This window comes from Diabrotica virgifera, chromosome 7 (genome assembly GCF_917563875.1).
Source record: "Diabrotica virgifera virgifera chromosome 7, PGI_DIABVI_V3a".
Classification (NCBI taxonomy): Eukaryota; Metazoa; Arthropoda; class Insecta; order Coleoptera; family Chrysomelidae; genus Diabrotica; species Diabrotica virgifera.
In genome coordinates this window covers 252,941,573-252,961,303 of record NC_065449.1, presented here as the reverse complement: position 1 = coordinate 252,961,303, position 19,731 = coordinate 252,941,573, and the positions used below count along the sequence as shown (strand labels likewise).

At 32.7% G+C, this 19,731-nt stretch overlaps 2 protein-coding genes across 2 annotated transcripts; one reads left to right on the top strand and one right to left on the bottom strand.

The window, feature by feature from the left end:
• The first annotated feature begins 19 nt into the window (after positions 1 to 19).
• Positions 20 to 8,567, top strand: LOC126888436 (importin-11). The gene is made up of 2 exons (XM_050656691.1): positions 20 to 315; positions 4,968 to 8,567. Exon 2 carries the CDS (start codon positions 5,049 to 5,051, stop codon positions 7,980 to 7,982), a length of 2,934 nt encoding a protein of 977 aa, XP_050512648.1. The 5' UTR covers positions 20 to 315; positions 4,968 to 5,048; the 3' UTR covers positions 7,983 to 8,567.
• A 3,619-nt stretch (positions 8,568 to 12,186) lies between these two features.
• Positions 12,187 to 19,534, bottom strand: LOC126888435 (signal peptidase complex subunit 1). Its single transcript, XM_050656690.1, has 3 exons — positions 19,361 to 19,534; positions 19,096 to 19,242; positions 12,187 to 12,357 (listed from the first exon to the last, which is right to left on the bottom strand). Exons 1-3 carry the CDS (start codon positions 19,391 to 19,393, stop codon positions 12,244 to 12,246), a joined length of 294 nt encoding a protein of 97 aa, XP_050512647.1. The 5' UTR covers positions 19,394 to 19,534; the 3' UTR covers positions 12,187 to 12,243.
• Positions 19,535 to 19,731: the final 197 nt, after the last annotated feature.

Below are 19,731 nucleotides of genomic sequence, written 5' to 3'. Positions count from 1 at the left end.
TGTCCAAGAAATGGAACCTAACCTAAATAACTCATGAAATGAAAACAATGTCGGGAATAAGATGTCAAAAGAAAATTTCCATTCAATAAAATTAAGTCCTAATTATTCGTATTTTAAAGAAAGTTTATTTAGTCGTAAAATGCTCTTTTAATATTAGATATACTGTTGAACAAATTTTGTGAAGTAATTGCATTTAAAGAAAGGAAACTACCTCGAGAAAGGGCTGTTAATCTAGACACATAGGTTTAAAGAAAATAAGTTAAAATAGAGAAATAGGATAAACAACTGCAAATCATAACTGTTTTCCGGAAAAAGGTAATTAATTTAATAGCATTTTATTTTTTATTTTATTTACAAAGCTCAACAGCCCTTAGAAGGCCTAGGGCTAAAAATACAAACATATATTACAAAACTTGTATCAAGTGGGGTGACTTCTTGTCTACTAAATTGACTTACTATTCTCCTTCATTCATCCCTGTTTGTTGCTTTTTCTTTAATAATAACAGTCTCCCGTTTTATACCTTCCGCTAACGTAGTTTTGGGATTATAGTAGGGTAGTCGGCTACCTCTAGGGCCTACGGTATACAAGGAAGGTAACAGGCTCGCTATTCTCGACATCACTCGCAATTAACACGTATACGTAAGTTGCGAATGATTGATTTGTGAATATTTCCTAAAAATGGTATTCTTGACCACTGTTCACAGAAACATGCGACCGTTCGAATTGTTCACGTCTAAATACATTTAGCAACACTGTAAATATCTAAAACGTCTATATTCACTGCTGTCTGCTGTACAGGAATTCAGAATAGGGAACGTTAGGGTTCAATTATTTATTTATCGTTTTTGTTACACATGGTTACACGATGTTACGCAGTCTAATATTGTTTATATTTTTATTTTGAAAATGGAAATTCCATCATCAAAAAAAAACAACCAATGCCAGACGAGAAAAAAAAATTAATGCTGGAATTTATGAAAAAAATCCTAATTTGCTAAGTGCAAAATTTTCAAATGCCTTTACTCAAAAGGATTTTTCTTCTTAAAAATGACTTTAACTTTACCTGGAAAATTAAAAAATGTATTAGATATTAATGAATGAATAAAATTATATAATAACTTATCGCACCAATTATTATTCCTGTTGTTCTGAAGCTATTTTCTTGTGGCATTTTTATAATCAAGTATATTCAAATGGGAAATTTGATTTTTACGTTAATAAAATCATTTTTAGGTAAAATTGTGGCTTATTTCCCATTTGAATATACTTAATTATTATTCCACCTAAAAGTCACAGCAACAATTAAATATATTATACAATTTCCAAATTACATTTAAAAATAAACATAAAACATTACAATCTTCACTTGCGAAGACGATGTGAATGATTATATGCACTCGTAGCGAGTTTGGAACGTTTGCAATGTTGTGAGTGCTCAAGAATACGGAAAACTCTATTTCGTTCACATTGTTCAATCTTGCGAATGACATTTGTACTTACGAGTGGTCAAGAATAGCGCCCCTGGGCCAGTGCTAGGCATTAAACAACCTATTATTTTCCCTGGTTTTACCCAAGGTACAGTACAACCTGCCATATCTGGACCTGTCATATCCGGATGGTTCTGCGCCATCTAGATCTACCGAAATCTACTGAGAAAGGCAGTCCTGCTGTTGGACAATGCACTAAAAGAAGAACCAAAAGATGGCGAAATAATGTATTATAGAATCTATAAAAAGTGTCTATCGACGAAAGTTATTGACAGCATTGATTACTGGAATGTATGAAGGAGAAAACGTTTCAGAGACTATAAAAGAAGTAGTTGTCTTGATATCCGGATCGGTCTGTTGCCACATTGATCCGGATTTGGCAGGTTTGACTGTACGCATGTACTCATTTTATTCAGGCTGAGTGGACCTGGGGTCTGCAGATATTTTTTAAAAATGTCTAGATGTTCTGGCCGGCTCTGAGATTCGATCCCCACCTACCTTCGTGGAAGTCAGACATCCTACCGTCTGAGCTATCTGGCCCATTCTATTGCTCTTTCTTCCCATCCAATAATTCCTTCATTTTGAAGATCTTCCTGTACTCTGTCAAACCTTCTTTGTCTGGGTCTTCCTTTCCTCCTTTTCGTGATTGGGCCCCATTATAGGATTATCTTTGGCATCCTCTTCCTTTTCATTCTCATCACGTGTCCCATCTATCTCACTCTGTGTGCTTTTATGAAGTCACTGATGCTTGGTGCGTTATACAGTTCGTGTTCTGTTTGTACTGTTTGTTCGTAGCACCCAACCTTCCACCGTGTTTTTGCCTCCATATATTAGCTCTGAGCATTTTTCTTTCCTATCTTTTCAATTTCTTCCTATTTCCTTTTTTTGCCCATACTTTGCTACCATACGTCACTGTGAACCTTATTACCATTTTATATATCCTTAACTTTGTTTTTCTCGATACTTATTTGGATTTCATCAATGGTCTTGGCTTCCCATCTCTTTACTTCCCTTTGCCAATCTAGCATTCAATTTCCATTCTTCTTAACATTTATCGTCTATAATAACCGCCTGATTACACGACCTATCCATCTAAAGTGTGCTACCTTAATGAATTTTACATCAGGTTCTCCAAAACTTCTATACAACTCAAAGTTGTAACGCCTGCGCCACAAACCTTGTTCTTTTATGCGTCCATATATTCGTCTTGTCTAAGACCTCTGTTCACTTTAAATTCATCCGATGAGAATTTTCTCGATACTACGTGATTTATATAATCTGGATTTTCTTTAGTATTCCAGATTTGTTTTAAAAACTACCTGCAAATTTTAATTTTCATTAAATTTTTTATTTTGCTGTTTCTAACCTGATCAAAATAGACTTGTTATAATCGTAACTCAAAGGTTAACTACCCTAGTTCCTTTGCTTAGTGGCATGGCCATGACTTTTGTTTGATTCTAGGCGCAGTGTGGCCTACACTCAACTACAGCCCCCGCCTTGCGGGCCTGTCAGCTATACCACCGCGGGTTACCTCCCTGTAAGCCCTTCTTACAGCATATCATAGTAACTTTCACTCGCAACTAACTTGTGTAATAATTTCCGGGGGGCACTCTTGCCATGCAGATAAGGTTTTTGGTCAGCATAGAAATTGTATGGGTATAATCACTGGATAGTGTTATCGGCAGAATTGTAGACACTCTTTTAAAAACCTGAATTCACACTACATTATGTGTACATTGCGCAGTATGCAGCGCCTGCTGTATGTTCATTAAAATATAGATCTTTATAAAGCACAACAACATACTTAATGTTGTTCTGAAGCTATTTCCTTGTGGCATTTTTATGGTTAACTGTTTAGATGGGAAATAAGCCACAATTAAATTGAAAAAATAATTTTATTAACGTTTCGACGGCCAAATATATAACATTGTTTGTCAAATTCGTCTTTTTATTATAGTTTTGAATAAATCTATTTATAACCAATATAAAAGAAAAAATATTATAAATATTGATCAAAGAAATGCCTCCAAGAATATAAACTACTCAAAGAAGAAATGGAAGAGTACATGAAGAAATCTCAACTCTTGAAAAGAGTCCTCGCGAAACAAGAGGAAGATGTGAGAGTGTTGGGACCTGTTCCATCTAGTACTAATTATAGTCAATATGCACCAATTAGTAGATTGACCCTGTATGGAAACAAGTTTAGTCATCTAATAGATCTGTTTGGTTCTTCAGTTTCCTCTATTAAACAAGAACTCGGGCGTCTTGAATTTTGAATTAAAGAAATTAAATAGATTTAACTGTTATAATTGATTAAGTTGTTTTCATCATTTAAAAATATTTTATATTCTTTTTATTTTTTATGTTTGTGTTATATACTTAGTTGTAGTTTTACGTGTATCTAAATTTTATATTTTCATTATTACGACGTATTTTGTATGTATTGGGTTTATCCCGTTAATAAATAAATAAATAAATAAATAAATAATCACATTTATGGTTATGTGGCGAAAAATGCAGAGTTCCAACTGGAGAAATATGGTCCAGGGGTATTTGTGCCTTTACCTAAGACGTATAAACTACATAGTACATATATTTATATAATATTATTAGTACATATTTTATATTTAGTATTACTTATTGTATATCTGTATTATTAATATTATTTATAATTTAAACATATTAAAATCAGAATTTGGTATTAGTTTTTGAAAGTAAATTAAATGTAAGACCAAATACTTACGATGTCGGGATAGTATCACGAGGTTTTTTCCTGGTTTTCCCTCGTGATTTACTATGGAATCTCTAACGCGAGAATTTTACTGTCAACGTTGCATTTGGTTGTCTTGCTATGATCACATGCTATGAGTTTTTCGTGACGGGTATTCTTGAGTTGAGATTGATTTCATGTAATCGAATGAACTATCTTTTAGTAAAGTCGTCCCAGGAACGCAACTCATAAATATTGGCGATATCATTTTAAAGTCTTCTACTTTAAAATGTATAATATACGTCTGAAATGCCAATATAAATGAGTCAGATTAAATAAATTATTAGAAGAATTTTTTTACTTAGCAACAATTTTGTTTAATTAATAGTATTTTGTATTTTGACAACGACACCCGATTTGGGCGTCGAAACGTTAATAAAATTATTTTTTCAATTTAATTGTGGCTTATTTCCCATCTAAACAGTTAAATAACATACTTATCAAACTAGAAATTGTGATGATCTTGTGCCGGATTTTAGTTGAAGTGAAAGGTTCAGAAATGGAACCAGATAGCAATAAAATTTTAAAACTGTATCTCAGTGTTTGTCAAATATTTATGTCAATTTAAGAGATAAAATGTAACTGGTCCTCTTTTGATTTCTTATGATGTATATTATAACTTTTATAATCATAACTTATTGGCTGATGTTAAAACGCTCATAAATATCTGTTTTTTCTACTAAATGTACTATTTATTTTCCTATTACAGTTTATGATGGTAGGAACAACCACATACTGAGTAACTAAGCAAGAACGAGGTATCCAATTGATTAAATGTGAATCTCTAAAAATGAACATCGACTCAACAAACATGATGGTCCTGGAAGTCCTTCAAGGAGCCGCTAGCCAGAACCCAGAAGTGCTCAAACCGGCAGAGGCTAAACTGAAAGAATGGGAGACGCAACCAGGTTTTTATACTACTTTATTCAATGTTATTTCCACGCATTCGATAGATGTCAACGTGCGGTGGATAGCAGTGTTGTACATGAAAAACGGACTCGATAAGTACTGGAGAAAGAACGCGCCGAACGCTATAGCTGTAGAAGAAAAGAACACTATTAAACAAGGATTGATATCAGATTTTGTTGAACCGATATACCAAATAGCGATACAGAGAGCTGTGTTGGTAGCTAAGATCGCTCGAATGGACTGTCCGAAAGAATGGCCTGAGCTGTTTCCTACTCTTTTAACAGCCGTTGAAAGTTCCGATAGCTTAGTCCAGCATCGGTCTCTCTTAACTTTACACCACGTCGTTAAAGCAATTTCCTCCAAACGTCTCGCAGGTGATAGGAGAATTTTTTACGAATTTACCTTGAATATATACAACTTTATTTTGAATCTGTGGAATAACTACACAGAGGCTTTCGTTAGGGATATTTCTGAAAATGCTTCGGCCGAAAGTATAACAGTAAACTTAGAAAAAGCTTTGTTGACTTTAAGGATTTTACGGAAACTTTCAGTGTTCGGCTTCTATAAGCCGCACGAGAGCGAAAGTTGCATGTCCTTCTTAAAAATCTTATTCGAAAAAGCTAAAGTTGTGTTACAGTGTAGGAAACAACTTAAAGGTAAAGGTATCTATGTGCTCGAATTATGCGAGAAATTTATAATTCATTTAACAAAAGTTTTACTATCCATTTTAGACACCCATCCCTTTTCCTTTATAGATTTTATTCAGTTGTCTCTAGAATTCACATTTTATTACCTATTTACTGATGAAGGCATCAATTTTGTGTTCGAAAGGTTTGTTATTCAGTGTTTCAATTTGATAAAAAACATTTTGCTTTGTGTAGAATACAAATCGGTCAAATCTGATTTGAATAAGTATCCAGATACAGTCAAAGCGACGAAAATCAAGCAGGAGTTTTTCCAGCCTGATAGAGTGGCAGATATGTGTCGAAAATTGATAGGACACTACTTTATTTTAACACAAGATGAGCTGGATACGTGGGATTCTGATCCAGAAGACTTCTCCAATGACGAAAGTGGGGATAGTTGGAAGTATAGCTTGAGGCCTAGTACTGATACCGTCTTCGTGACGATTTTCCATGAATACAGAGACACGTTGACGCCTGTCGTTCTGGAACTAGTAGCAGAAACTAATGTTCTGGTCTCTCCGAACGATATGCAAGCTATTTTAAAGAAAGATGCAGTCTATAACGCTGTAGGTTTGTGCGCTTTTGATTTGTATGACGCTATAGACTTCGATGCATGGTTTACCAATACTTTGTACCAAGAACTGAAAGTGAAAGATAATAATTACAGGGTGATAAGACGTAGGGTGACAGCTTTAATAGGTAGGTGGACTGGTATTAAGTTATCTAGCGAACTAAGACCAGTTTTGTACGAATGTATCAACAACTTGCTTGATCCGAAAGAGGATATGGCCGTAAGGCTGACCGCTGCGTCTACTTTAAGGTACGCCATCGACGATTTTGAGTTCAATTGTGATCAATTCAAAGACTACATGTTCACCTCATTCAATCTACTATTCACTTTGTTGAAGGAAGCTAGAGAATGTGAAACTAAGATGCAAGTACTGAATGTTATGACGTTACTTTTAGAAATAATGGGCGGGGTGTTGCAACTGGAGCTAGATTCTTTAGTACAGTACCTTCCGTATCTCTGGCAAGAGTCAGAGGAGCACAATATGTTGAGGTGTGCTATAGTTGCCACGTTGGTACAACTGGTAAAAGCCTTAAAGGGAGTTAAACCAGAACTGAACCCATTCTTGCTACCAATAATTCAGTTGGGGACTGATGTGTCGCAGAGTGCCATTGTATATTTGTTAGAAGACTGCTTGAATCTTTGGATGACGGTTTTAGAGTACTCCACGTCTATGTCAGAACCACTTCTACAGCTCTTTAACTGTATGGGATCTCTACTGGAGTATTCTACAGAGAATTTAAGACATTGTTTGTTAATTTCCTTGGTGCATTTGTTACTAGCTCCAGAGTTGGTCATGCGCACACAGGGTGTACAACTTATGCAAGTTTGTGATGGTTTGATGGGGGATTTAAAGAATGAGGGAATTGTGATGTTGATGAGGTTGGTAGAGACGTTCTTAAGAGCGTCACCAACGCTAGGAGCCGAAACAACCCTTCCTATATTGCCGAGGATATTCGAAAAAATCTATGGTGGGGAAAGCTACCCAATGCTGTTGTCGATGTACCTTTGTGTCATGTCAAGGGTACTGCTGTCATCACACGAGGTTTTTACTAGAGTACTGAGTAAGTTAGCACAAAGTAGTACTGAGACTGAGCAGGTTATAATGAGCAAATTGTTAGACATGTGGCTGGATAAAATGAGACATGTTTCCCAGCCAGATCATAGAAAATTACTGGGTTTAGCACTTACTAACTTATTAACGACACAAAGTACGCCAGTTTTTGAACGATTTGGATTAGTTATGTTAAATATATTAGAAGCTTTAAACGACATCACCAGAACGGAAGATAATGGAGCAATAGTGGACTCACTAGTTTTAACGGAAGGCCAGAGTCCGAGTGACTTTGAAGACGAAGAGTGCTACTACGAAACGGATCATAATCAAAGAAGGAAACAGCTCATTTTGTCAGATCCTGTACACACGATCGTCTTGAAGGACTATCTCCAATCGCAATTGGTGCAGCTGAAAACTCAGGTTGGTGAACAGCAGTACGGATTTTTGTTGCAGACTGTAGATCAAGATACGCTATCACAGCTTAAAGATTATATAATGTTATAAATATTGACAGATCATTACAATGTATAGTGTTAATTTTTGAAGAAAACCTCGATAGAATACAATTTTTTTTTTAATTTTGTGTCCTTTCACAGTGGTACATATAGGTTTAAATTTTTATGAAACTCAGTTTCTTTATTGAAGTTGACAACGTGATTTGAGATATTTTTTGTCAAACTATGTTAAAAAATTTTATATGAAAACTTTATTTCACATTTTGCACTTGAAAAAAATATGGTGGCGCTGAAATAGCTGTCGTTGGTAAAGATTATTTGTGGAAATTTTAAGAATAGTATATTTTACTATTTATTATATTCATTTTATTTTAAAATCAAAAAATGCGTTACCACTGTGCACATTTGTAAAACTGTAAAAAAAAAAGAAAATGATCAGACTGATCGTATTTTAATGTAAGTTACACACATTAAATTCTAGGCACCTGTAAAAATGTTATTGTTTATTGATTAATTTTAGCCCTTTAACAACTTTTTGATGATTATGATACCTTCAATAATTCTGATAGATTTTTTTGTTAATCTGATACATCTAAAACCGTGTATTGTTTTATATTAAAAATAAAAAACTTAACTCTGTGTTTTATTCTACCAAAGAAAGAAAAGCTGAAATGATTGGTTCAACACAGGGACGAACTAAGGCCTGGGCAACCTAGATACGTGCCTGTGGCCCGAAAAATAAGGTTTTTAATTTTTATAATCAATTTTTATTCTTATAACAAAAAAAGACTTAAAAATCAACTGCAGTAAAACAAAAATAATGAACCAGGACAACAAATATAACAATATAAAACCAACCTATGCTGTCATCAAACTGGAAAAACCAAATTAAGATGCTGAAATTAAAAGAACAATACTAGCATGGTTCACTTTCAGTAAACTAGCATACCTATATCTTAAAAAAACTTCCATTCTTATTAACTTCAAATAAAAAGGTGACACACATATAAAAAAATTACTTTTGTGATATACATGTCAAATGCTTCGAAATAAACCCTACTGTTGAGTGAAACACTAAGATAAATAAAAAGTGAAATACTTTTTTCATATTACATATCCTTGTGTAGCTTAATTCCTTTTAGCCCAAATTCTATAATGCAACACTAAGACAACATACATATCATACCATTATATTTTGTCGTTTACCCATTTTGGTCATCAATATTAATGCAACACTAAGTTATCTTACGCACATATCCTACTGTTGCCGTGTAGTTATTGCTGAGTTGCGATTATGTCTTTGTTTATATCATCCATGCAGCTTGCGGTCACAATTTTATCTTGAGTAATCTTAAACAATAGTTCTATTACATTGATGTTAAGAGTAAAAATGAATAATTCAGCCAATTTAAATTGTAAATATTATGGATATCTAGAAGAAGTCAGTATTTAGTGTATTTAGAGAACAAAAATAATACTGATTCTGAGTTGTTATCTGGAATTTATCAAGCACAGGAAAAAGGTAAGTTAAATTCATGATAAATTCCTCTTTAGAAATTTCGGGCTGATTTAAGAAAATGCAGCAAGTTTTTACTTTCACAACTTTCAGCATCCGCTATTACCAAAACTGATTCTGATGATTTTTTCATTTTATTTTGTTTATTATCTTGTCAAATTTTTGGAAAACAAGTACATATGTTATAATTTATGTAATAACATGTTTGAACAACAAAATTGTTTTTTTTTTGTATTGAAATGTGTAACATTTTAAACAAAACTTTATTGTTTAGTGCAATATAAGTTTATATAACAGAAATTTATGAATATCATTAAAAAACAGATTATCTTTGAGGGAAACAGTAGGACAACTAATTTTTTTCCAATTATTTTTCACTTTTTTATGAATTAATATAAATCCATTCAAATATAAAAAAGTTATTAATTACTGAAGTTTCGTAAAATTTTCAATAGCGTTTTTCTCGAAACTAAACTGCGCGTCATAGAAAACGGGCACCCTAAAAAATGGGTCATTTTTGATGTCGCGTATCTCCTAAACCTGTTGTCCGATTTAAATGATTTTTTGAATATGGTATAGCCCTATTCTTTGTCAATATCTTTGTAATAATATTTTTGCAAAACAGGTAAATTTTCATTGTATACCGGGTGTACGAATCAAACTGTGTTTTTTTCTCAAAGTTCGCAACACCCTGTGGATTATTCTAGCATTTATAAAATACTGAAATTAAAATTCAACTATAGCCTCAGGTTTTCTTAACATTCTGTTTTTTTATTCATTCGCTTATGTTGGATAATACAAAAGTTATGTACTTTAACAACTAGCCATGTTCTTCATCAGTACAGGGTGTTATAAGTCTAAAGTGTTTTAGGGACTAAATAAGTTCGACAAACTTTAAGGGGTAATTCTGCATTAAAAATAATGACAGTTTGCTTTATAATCATATATATCCGCAAAAGCTTCGTTTCCGAGATACGGGATGTTAATTTTTGTCTTACAAACTGATGATTTATTTATTGCTTTAAAACCGGTTGAGATATGCAAATGAAATTTGGTAGGTTTTAAGAGATGGTTATTGCGCATTTTTTGATATTCAACTAAGAATTTTATATTCACTATTGGAGCGCATACGGGTAATATGACCGATCATATTATTCGTATGTACGCCAATGGTGAATAAAAAATTCTTAATTGTATATCAAAAATTACTTCTTAAAACCCACCAAATTTCATTTGCATATCTCAACCGGTTTTAGGGCAATAAATAAGTCGTCAGTTTTTAAGAAAAAATTCAACATCATGTATGTCGGAAACGAAGCATTTGCGGACATATGTTTATAAAGCAACCGGTCATTATGTTTTCATGCAGAATTACCCCTTAAAGTTTGTCGTACTTCTTTAGAAACACCCTGTACTGATAAAGAGCATGCCTAGTTATTAAAGTACATAACTTTTGTATTATCCATCATAAATAAATAAATCAAAAAACAGAATGTTAAGAAAACTTGAGGCTATAGTTGGGTTTTAATTTCAGTATTTTATAAATGCTAGAATATGCCACAGGGTGTTGCGAACTTTGAGAAAAAAACACAGTTTGATTCGTACACCCGGTATATAATGAAAATTTACCTGTTTTGCAAAAATATTAATACAGTGATATTGACAAAGAATAGGGCTATAACATATTCAAAAAATCACTTAAATCGGACAACAGGTTACATACGCGACATCAAAAATGACCAATTTTTTAGGGTGCCCGTTTTCTATGACGCGCAGTTTATATTATTTTACATATCCTATTGTTGCTTTGAGGCGACGGTATATACATCCTATTCTTTTTCTCATGATCATCTTTCAGTGCGTCACAGTTTTTCGATTTCTTTCTAACGCATTAAATTGTATGTGACAGAAAAAAAGGCACGTCGGTGATTACTTCTAGTTCTGTGATTATTCTAGTTGTCGATAGATGGCGCCATAATTAAAAAAAATAATTTTTTTAATTAGATAATAATATTACAAATATAATCTGTATAGTTTATAAGACTATACAAATCAAAGAAAATACCATTTTATAAATGCAAGAAACACTTTTGATTTGTTTTTATTCTAAATTGAAAATAAAATGTGACAACTGTCAGATTTAACTAAAATGTCATGTTAGAATAAATGTCATAAATATGTATTATCACGGACTTACCCTTTTTCCTATCATTTGTGACGCACTGAAAAATGATCATGAAAAGGACAATACTACCAGTTTGTACCTACGGCTGGGGACTATAGCCCTTACCAGAAAATCTGCTAAAAAAACTAGAAATAACACAAAAATCAAGGATATTGTGAAACATAGAATGAAGATCAGGGATATAGTGGAAGAAATAACAAAAATGAAATGGCGCTGGGCAGATCACAGCCAGATAGATAATGGGTCCATGACAAGAGCTCAAAAGAGATGGGTAGATGAAATAAGAACAGTGGCAGGCAAATTTTCATTTGTTTCGAAGACAGTTGTAGGTCCTCTGAAATAACACTCAATAGCACAACATACAGTAAGCAATGAGAATTGAATGTTCTAATAAAACATAAGATTTATATGAAAAAAAAACAAGTGAATTGAAGCAGAGCTGATCTCAAAAAGAATAATCACTGCTTATAACACCAAAACCTAATTGAATGGCAATAATGGCATGCACTAAGCACAAAAAATATATGGTTCATTAATACATAAAACAACAAATTAAGTGATACAAATAAGGTTTATTTTAAAAATTACAAAAAACATGCATAAATAGTATTATTTATTTTTCTTTCCCTTCTTTGAAGTCTCTTTAGGATGATTATCATTATTCTTCACTGGCTGCCACTCCAATGGTTTCTTCCTATATAGAGGCCATGGTGGAATAGTTAACTAAAAAGTAACAAATATTAAAATTAAAATTTCACCCTTTTGATAGAAGAGAAATAATATGCTTTATTGTCATTGGAAATTGTACAATTTTTAGACAAAGCCTACAAAGAGTCAGAGAAAAAAAAACTAACAAATACAATCCACTGAAATTGCATAAATGCTCAATATTATACAATAAAAAATTAATGAAATAAAGCAAAAAGAACCTATTGCAAAATTTAAATAAATTGCAAGTTGCATAATCAACCTTAGGAAGTACCAGAGCCCCCTTTACTTTACAAGCCATGAAGAGAAAAAGGCAACGTCACAATTGATGACGTCGGTAGTCTGACTTTCGGACTACCGCTTTCGAAACCACGATTTTAAATTACAAATTCAAGTAAAATTTGTAGTATTTTTTGAGTCGAACAGGTAAATATATTAACTAGAAGCTTTTACAAAATCAAATTAAAAGTAATTCCTTGTAAGTAACGTTTATTATACAAAAAAAGAAACAATGACAAGAAAATGTGTAAAATACTTTATTTTATTTATTTTACAGGCAAGCCCAATTCTACAGAAATACATAGTGTACAGAAAAAAAAACAATAACATAATATAATATAAAAAACAGACATACAGAAATATAAATATAATATTAGAAGTAAATATGTACTATGAAATAATATCATAAAACCAAGTTAACAAATTACAGACGCTTCACTCAAATATTGATCCCATGTAAATTTCTTTTAAAACAACTGATGGAGTTGTCGAACAGTTGTAAATTGTAAAGGGAGTTTGCTAAATTCAAGACTCTGGGTATGAACTAGAGGCAGGTGTACGATCCTGTCTATAGATATTGTAATTGACAAGACCAATTTCAGCATCAGCAATGTTACTATTGAGCCAAGTTTCTGTTAGAATGATAATATCATAGGTACAATTAAAAACATTGAGGCTTAATTCAGTAAGTTTTGTTCTGAGACCCCGGACATTTTGGTAATAGACTGTAAACTTGCCCAAGTCAGTAGAGTTTAAAGGTTTTTTTGAATGATTTTAGGTATGTTATTGAAATACTTAATCGTGAGATTAACCTCTCCAGCATTTTGTCTCTCTGAAAGCTCGGACCTAAGACTATCTAAAAGCTTTCTTTGGTTAGGGGTTTGATCTAAAATAAAATATATATTTTTTTCACGACTGTTTGTTTGTTTTTAATAACATGAAGAGCATCACTTGCTGAAGAAAAAATTACTTTAATGGGACGATGTCCATTCTTGTTCACATTTCCAAAGCGTAAGATTTTGACTTCATTTGTGTTGATGGAGGCATGGGCCTTTGATAAAATAGATTTTACTTGAGAAGCATCTTCAGAAGTGTTACTTAATTCAGGAAGATTAAAAATGAGGATGTTTTTAGATCTTTTTTCCCGTTCATGAAGCTCGTTTACCACATCATCAACAGAAAATGAATTAGCACCTTTTTCAGCCTTAAGTTTTAACATGTCCTGCTTCAAAGCACTAAGTTCATTTTTAAAATTGTCAATTTCCCTAATAAGTTTGGGTACACTTTTAAAAGATAAACGACAATCAGCACAAAAATACATTAAGGTTCTTTTTTGGATAACAACAGCGCGTAGTTCAGAGGCGCATAAACCAGTACAGTGTTCAGACTGGTGCACAGTAACATGGCAGCTATCACATGCGACAAACTTGTCAAGAAGATCATCATTACAACTGGAACATTTGCTAACCATTTTAAAGTTGAATTGGAGATATTAAGTTCACTAATGAAGCAAAATCAAATTAACACCTGGCCTATAATGAGTAAAGGTTCTGCTTGCTTAAATTAAATCCATATACAAGCCAAACTCATTAACTGGCCTATCTTCAAATTACGTTATCAGAACTAGTTTTTTGTAGAATTAAAATTTTTAGTATTTTATTTTTAGCAGTATATTGCAAATTACACAAATACCTCAAAAATAGGACAAAAACGGATACAGCCACTGTATAACTCACAACTTTGTCCACAAAATGATATTATTTTCAAAATAAAAGACTCACTTTAAACTATGAAATTAAAAGAATTTTTAGGAGCAGATGTTTTGTGTCTGTTGTTGACAATTAGTTTTTTGTGATTTTAAATAAATAATATCTTATTTTAAAATTATATGCAAAATATAGCTAGAAATAACTATAAAAACAATTGCTGACAATGTTTGATGTGCATTGTTGGGGTTTAGAGTAGATAACTTTCTTTTTTTGTTATTCCCCTTAGCATTATTTTCTTTTTACACTTTTTTGAAGATTCATTCCTTTGATGGCTGCTATTTTTATATAATTATTTAAAACAATATTACACATAATTTTTAAACAGCAGAATAAACTCTGAAGGCATTTTTCCTGCATTCACACTAAAATTCAAAATTTAAGTGAAATCCTTAATGCTGTTGTAAACTTTTCATGACCAAAGATCATAATAACATCAAGTGACAATAATTGTTTTGCAAAAATAATTTTTTAAGATTGGGATTGTTAATAAATAAATTCAAATGTTAAACAAAGGTGATAATAAATACATTTTACTGAATCCGTTTTATAAGCACAAACCATCCCTTTGCAAATAATCATAGTAATCTGCTCCAGTTGTCTCTCCTTTACTGCAAAAAATAAGCTGTTTGAACTAGAATCATCTTAATAGCACACCTTTTAAAGCTTTTTATAATTTGTAGCACAAAACATTGTAAAATTTTGCAGTTTCTCTGTAAATATGGTGAATATTGTATACAAACAAATGAGAACTGACAGACTTAACCGGTCTACCATTAGATGTTGCCAAGTTTCAACTTCATGGCTTGTTAAGTAAAGGTGGTTATGGAAGTACAAAAATACTACTTGTACACAAGAATAAGTACTGTAATTTCTTAGTTATTCATTAAGAAACTCTTCTACTGAATAATATGGTCTTTCAGATAGATAGGTTTTTGTCATTTTACGGAACTTGGATAAAGATGTTGCAGATTTAAGTTATAAAGGGAGATGGTCTGAAATATATAAGAAGGAAGTGTTAAAATCCCATGATTTTTGAAGTAGCTCCTGCAATGTGTTGTTCTTCTGAGGCCAAACAGATACTGTATTGCTCTTTTTTCTTCTTCTTTTTTTATATAGGTAGTACTGCCTGTTTTTCTTCAATGGTGCCTTTCATTCTGCCCCTAAGTTGTCATTCCATCTTTTCCTTGGGCATCCTATACTTCTTCTGCCTAACGGTGACTTGTCCCTGGCTATTCTTACTATCTTTGATTCAGACATCCTGCTTATGTGTCCATTCCACTCTTCTTTTCTGTTCTTTACCCAGGTATTTATATTGTCTACCCCACATATGCGTCTGATTTCCTCACTTCTTACCCTGTCCTATAGTATAGTCCTTTTCTAGCAATCCTTCTTAAGATCTTCATTCCGTTGGTCTCCAGATGTCTTCATGTTTTGCTTGTATCTGGTCTTATTTCGGCCGTGTAAGTCATAACTGGCCTAATAACTGACTTTTATATTTGGGCCTTTGGTTCCAATCTTGGGTGTTTGTTTCTCCAAATTGTGTCGCTTAGGCATCCGGCCGTTCTACTGGCTTTAATTATTTGGTCTTTTACCTGTTCTTCGATATTGTTGTCGGCTGATAGATTAATTCCCAGGTATTTGAAAATCATTACTTGTTGTATAATTTGACTGTCTAACTCCAATTTGCATCTTATAGGTTCTTTGGCTATTACTAAGCTTTTTGTTTTTCGGGCTAATATTTTCATATTCATTTCTTTTGCGTTAATGTTGAATTCATGCAGTATTCTTTGTAGGTTGTTTTCGCACTCTGCTACTAACACGGCGTCATTGGCGTAACAGAGTATTTTTTCTCTATTGCCCATTTTGTACCCTTTTTTGTAATTTAAAAATAATATCAGATCGGGCAGCTGTACCAGAACCCCAAAAAGGAAGACCACATCAAAAATGAGACTTAACACTAGAAAGCCGGAGGGGCCAATTTGGCCTCTGTTGCGATTTGAAGTTATTGTAGTTTTTTTATTTGAGGCAATAATAATTTCGATAATTGATGGATTCGACCGTTACTTGATGGAAGTTCATTTTATCTAACAGTAAAACACTGAAAACGTTTGTTTTCTATACTTCCACAAAATTTATTACAACTATGTGACTACAGCTGTTTCAGCAGAGTGCCTTTCTCAAGTGATTTAGTTTACTATGTGTTTGCCTTTTTAAAGTCTTTAACTGAAGAGGTTGAGGAGTGGGGAGCTGTTTGTCTCGAGTTGGTCATTCAGAATTATATCTTTATTTTTCAATTTATTAGTTTCCATAGATTCTAATAAATATAGCTTAAGGCCTTTATTTTGAATATGCAGAATTTGAAACTGTTCATTAAAAGAATGATTATGATCTAGAATCTAGAAGGTGAAGTGTGTATGTAGACGTGTCTCTTTTTCTATTGTTGAAAGCCCTTTTGTGTTCTGCTATTTGTTTGTCAAAGGTTCTACCAGTTTGACCGATGTAAGTTTTCGGACAGTCACCACAAGTTAGTTTGTAGACACCACTCTGTAGTTGTTTTCTCCCTCGGCTCTTATTGTTCTTAATATATTTGCTTAAGTTGTTGTTAGTTCTGAAAGCTGGTGTTATTCTTTTCTTTTTTATGTATCTGGATTTGTTGTTATCTTGCCAGTATATGTGATAGAGCAGAAGGTACTGGGTTCTTTCTGTGGTGGTGGATGAACTAGTTTCAGGGCTTTCTTATGGAGTTTTTCGTTTAAAATTTTGTTGTTTGTTTGTTATAGCCATTGTTTACTGCTATTTGTTTAATGATGTTCAGTTCTATAGTTCAGTTCATAGAACTGAACATCATTAAACAAATAGCAGTAAACAATGGCTATAACGAACAAACAGCAAAATTTTAAACCAAAAACTCCATAAGAAAGCCCTGAAACTAGTTTATCCACCACCACAGAAAGAACCCAGTACCTTCTGCTCTATCACATATACTGGCAAGATAACAACAAAAATAGCCAGATACATAAAAAAGAAAAGAATAACACCAGCTTTCAGAACTAACAACAACTTAAGCAAATATATTAAGAACAATAAGAGCCGAGGGAGAAAACAACTACAGAGTGGTGTTTACAAACTAACTTGTGGTGACTGTCCGAAAACTTACATCGGTCAAACTGGTAGAACCTTTGAGAAACGGATAGCAGAACACAAAAGGGCTTTCAACAATAGAAAAATAGACACGTCTACATACTCACTTCACCTTCTAGATCATAATCATTCTTTTAATGAACAGTTTCAAATTCTGCATATTCAAAATAAAGGCCTTAAGCTATCTTTATTAGAATCTATGGAAATTAATCAATTGAAAAATAAAGATATAATTCTGAATGACCAACTCGAGACAAACAGCTCCCCACTCCTCAACCTCTTCAGTTAAAGACTTTAAAAAGGCAAACACATAGTAAACTAAATCACTTGAGAAAGGCACTCTGCCGAAACAGCTGTAGTCACATAGTTGTAATAAATTTTGTGGAAGTATAGAAAACAAACGTTTTCAGTGTTTTATTGTTAAATAATAATTTCATATTTTATGACTTTTAATATTTTGATACAAAGACTTATTTAACACAAAAAAATATTTTTTACTAAATTTATTAAATGGTTTTTCTAACAAATCTACCAGAGAAGTCTAAAGGGGCCAAATTGGCCCTGTGTAAGTTATTATTGTTTTCTGGGAAATTCGACTAGCCTTTCTTTCAAATTCCTGTCGGATGGGTAAAATTATATTTATGTATGTTTATTGTAAATGGTTACCCTTACACTGGTACTAATCATCTACGTAATAAAGATAAAATTGTTGGTGAACACAAAGATACAATTGTGGGTGTAGAGGGCCAAATGATGCGTCTTTATACTACAAAAGTAACTTCAAGACGATGGCCTATGTACGTGTTTTATAATACTTTTGACTGGGAAGCAATAAATGCATGGATTATTTATAAAGAAATAACTGGAAGTAGACTCAGTCTTTGTAAGTTTATTCTTCAGCTGTGTGAAGAACTATGGGCCCCATACCTTGCCTCCCGAAATCTGGAACTACGCCTAGCAACACCAGGTCTACCAACAACTATCACTGTTACTATCCAAAAATGACAAAAATATCAGTTGAAAATATTTTGAAAAGGAAATCATACTTCCAATCATTGCCACAGCTGTAACAAGGCAATGTGTGGCAAATATCAAAAACTGCAAACTGTATGGTGTTTCAAATGTTTTTGATAGGCAGCAAATGTGTTAAACAATGAAAGTCAAAAATAAAATCAGATTCTATCATCTCGAGTAGATTTAATTTCTTTAAACTGAGTTTTAATTGATTAAAGAATGTGGGGCCAAAATGATCCCTTCCGGCTTTCTAGGTAGGTAAGCTAAGCCCGACTTTCTAGTGTTAAAAATAATATGTTATTTTGGAATATGCTAAATTGATTTCCTTAGAAACAATAACAAGCTGAGGCTAGGTTCTACTTAACAAATTTATATGAAGGAACCATTTAAGGTGGCTGTCTAAAAAAAATACCAAGAACTTTTACAAAATCAAGGGTTTTGATCTGGCTGTTATTAAAAGGCAAGGGTTGAATAAAGAGCTCCTTTATAGGATAATGCTACTGTTTTATCTACGTTAAGAGAGTAAATTCGAGTTTAAACGCAAACATACCAAAGCAGCTAATACAAATCCAGCTCCTAAGATGTATACTGTCTGGGAAAATTGTTGTATAATATAGCCCCAAATAAGACCTACTGCTCCAAATAGTGTTATAATAATTCTAGATAACTTTTCTGCTCTGGCTTGCCCTTCAAAGTCCTGGAAAAGAAAAACATTTTGAAATTCAGGAACCTAAAATATGTTACTTGTTTGTGACGACAAATTAACCATTTAACATTATTATGAATTATAATATTCAATTAAGTTCAAATATTACCATATGGGTAGGTATACGGTTGATGAAATCCATGTTTTATTCTTATTTTACTTGAAAAATAAATGTTAGACCACGTATGTATATTGGAGATAAAATGTCAATCCTTCAAAAACATACATTCAAAACGTCACTGCTTTTGTGCTTTTCGCCTTTCGTCGGTATAAAGTTAGGCACATAAACGTCAAAGTCAAGAGACAAGACGTCAAAAATTTTTCTTGCCTTTAAATTTAACACAAACAGCTATTTCCGGTTTTGTTATTTGTGCTGTACTAAATTTTATAATTGGAACCGTACTGTAATTCACATTATTAATTAAGAATAAAACTAACGATTGCTTAATGATAATTATTGATAATAGAGGCTATTATATG

Bases quoted from the DNA above. Each gene is read 5' to 3' on its own strand.
- LOC126888435 (XM_050656690.1), bottom strand. From the start codon at position 19,393: ATGGATTTCATCAACCGTATACCTACCCATATG. The intron at 19,243-19,360 runs GTAATATTTGAA...TTTCTTTTCCAG, and splicing joins ACCGTATACCTACCCATATG to GACTTTGAAGGGCAAGCCAG. The intron at 12,358-19,095 runs GTATGTTTGCGT...GTTACTTTTTAG, and splicing joins GATTTGTATTAGCTGCTTTG to TTAACTATTCCACCATGGCC.
- LOC126888436 (XM_050656691.1), top strand. From the start codon at position 5,049: ATGAACATCGACTCAACAAACATGATGGTCCTGGAAGTCCTTCAAGGA.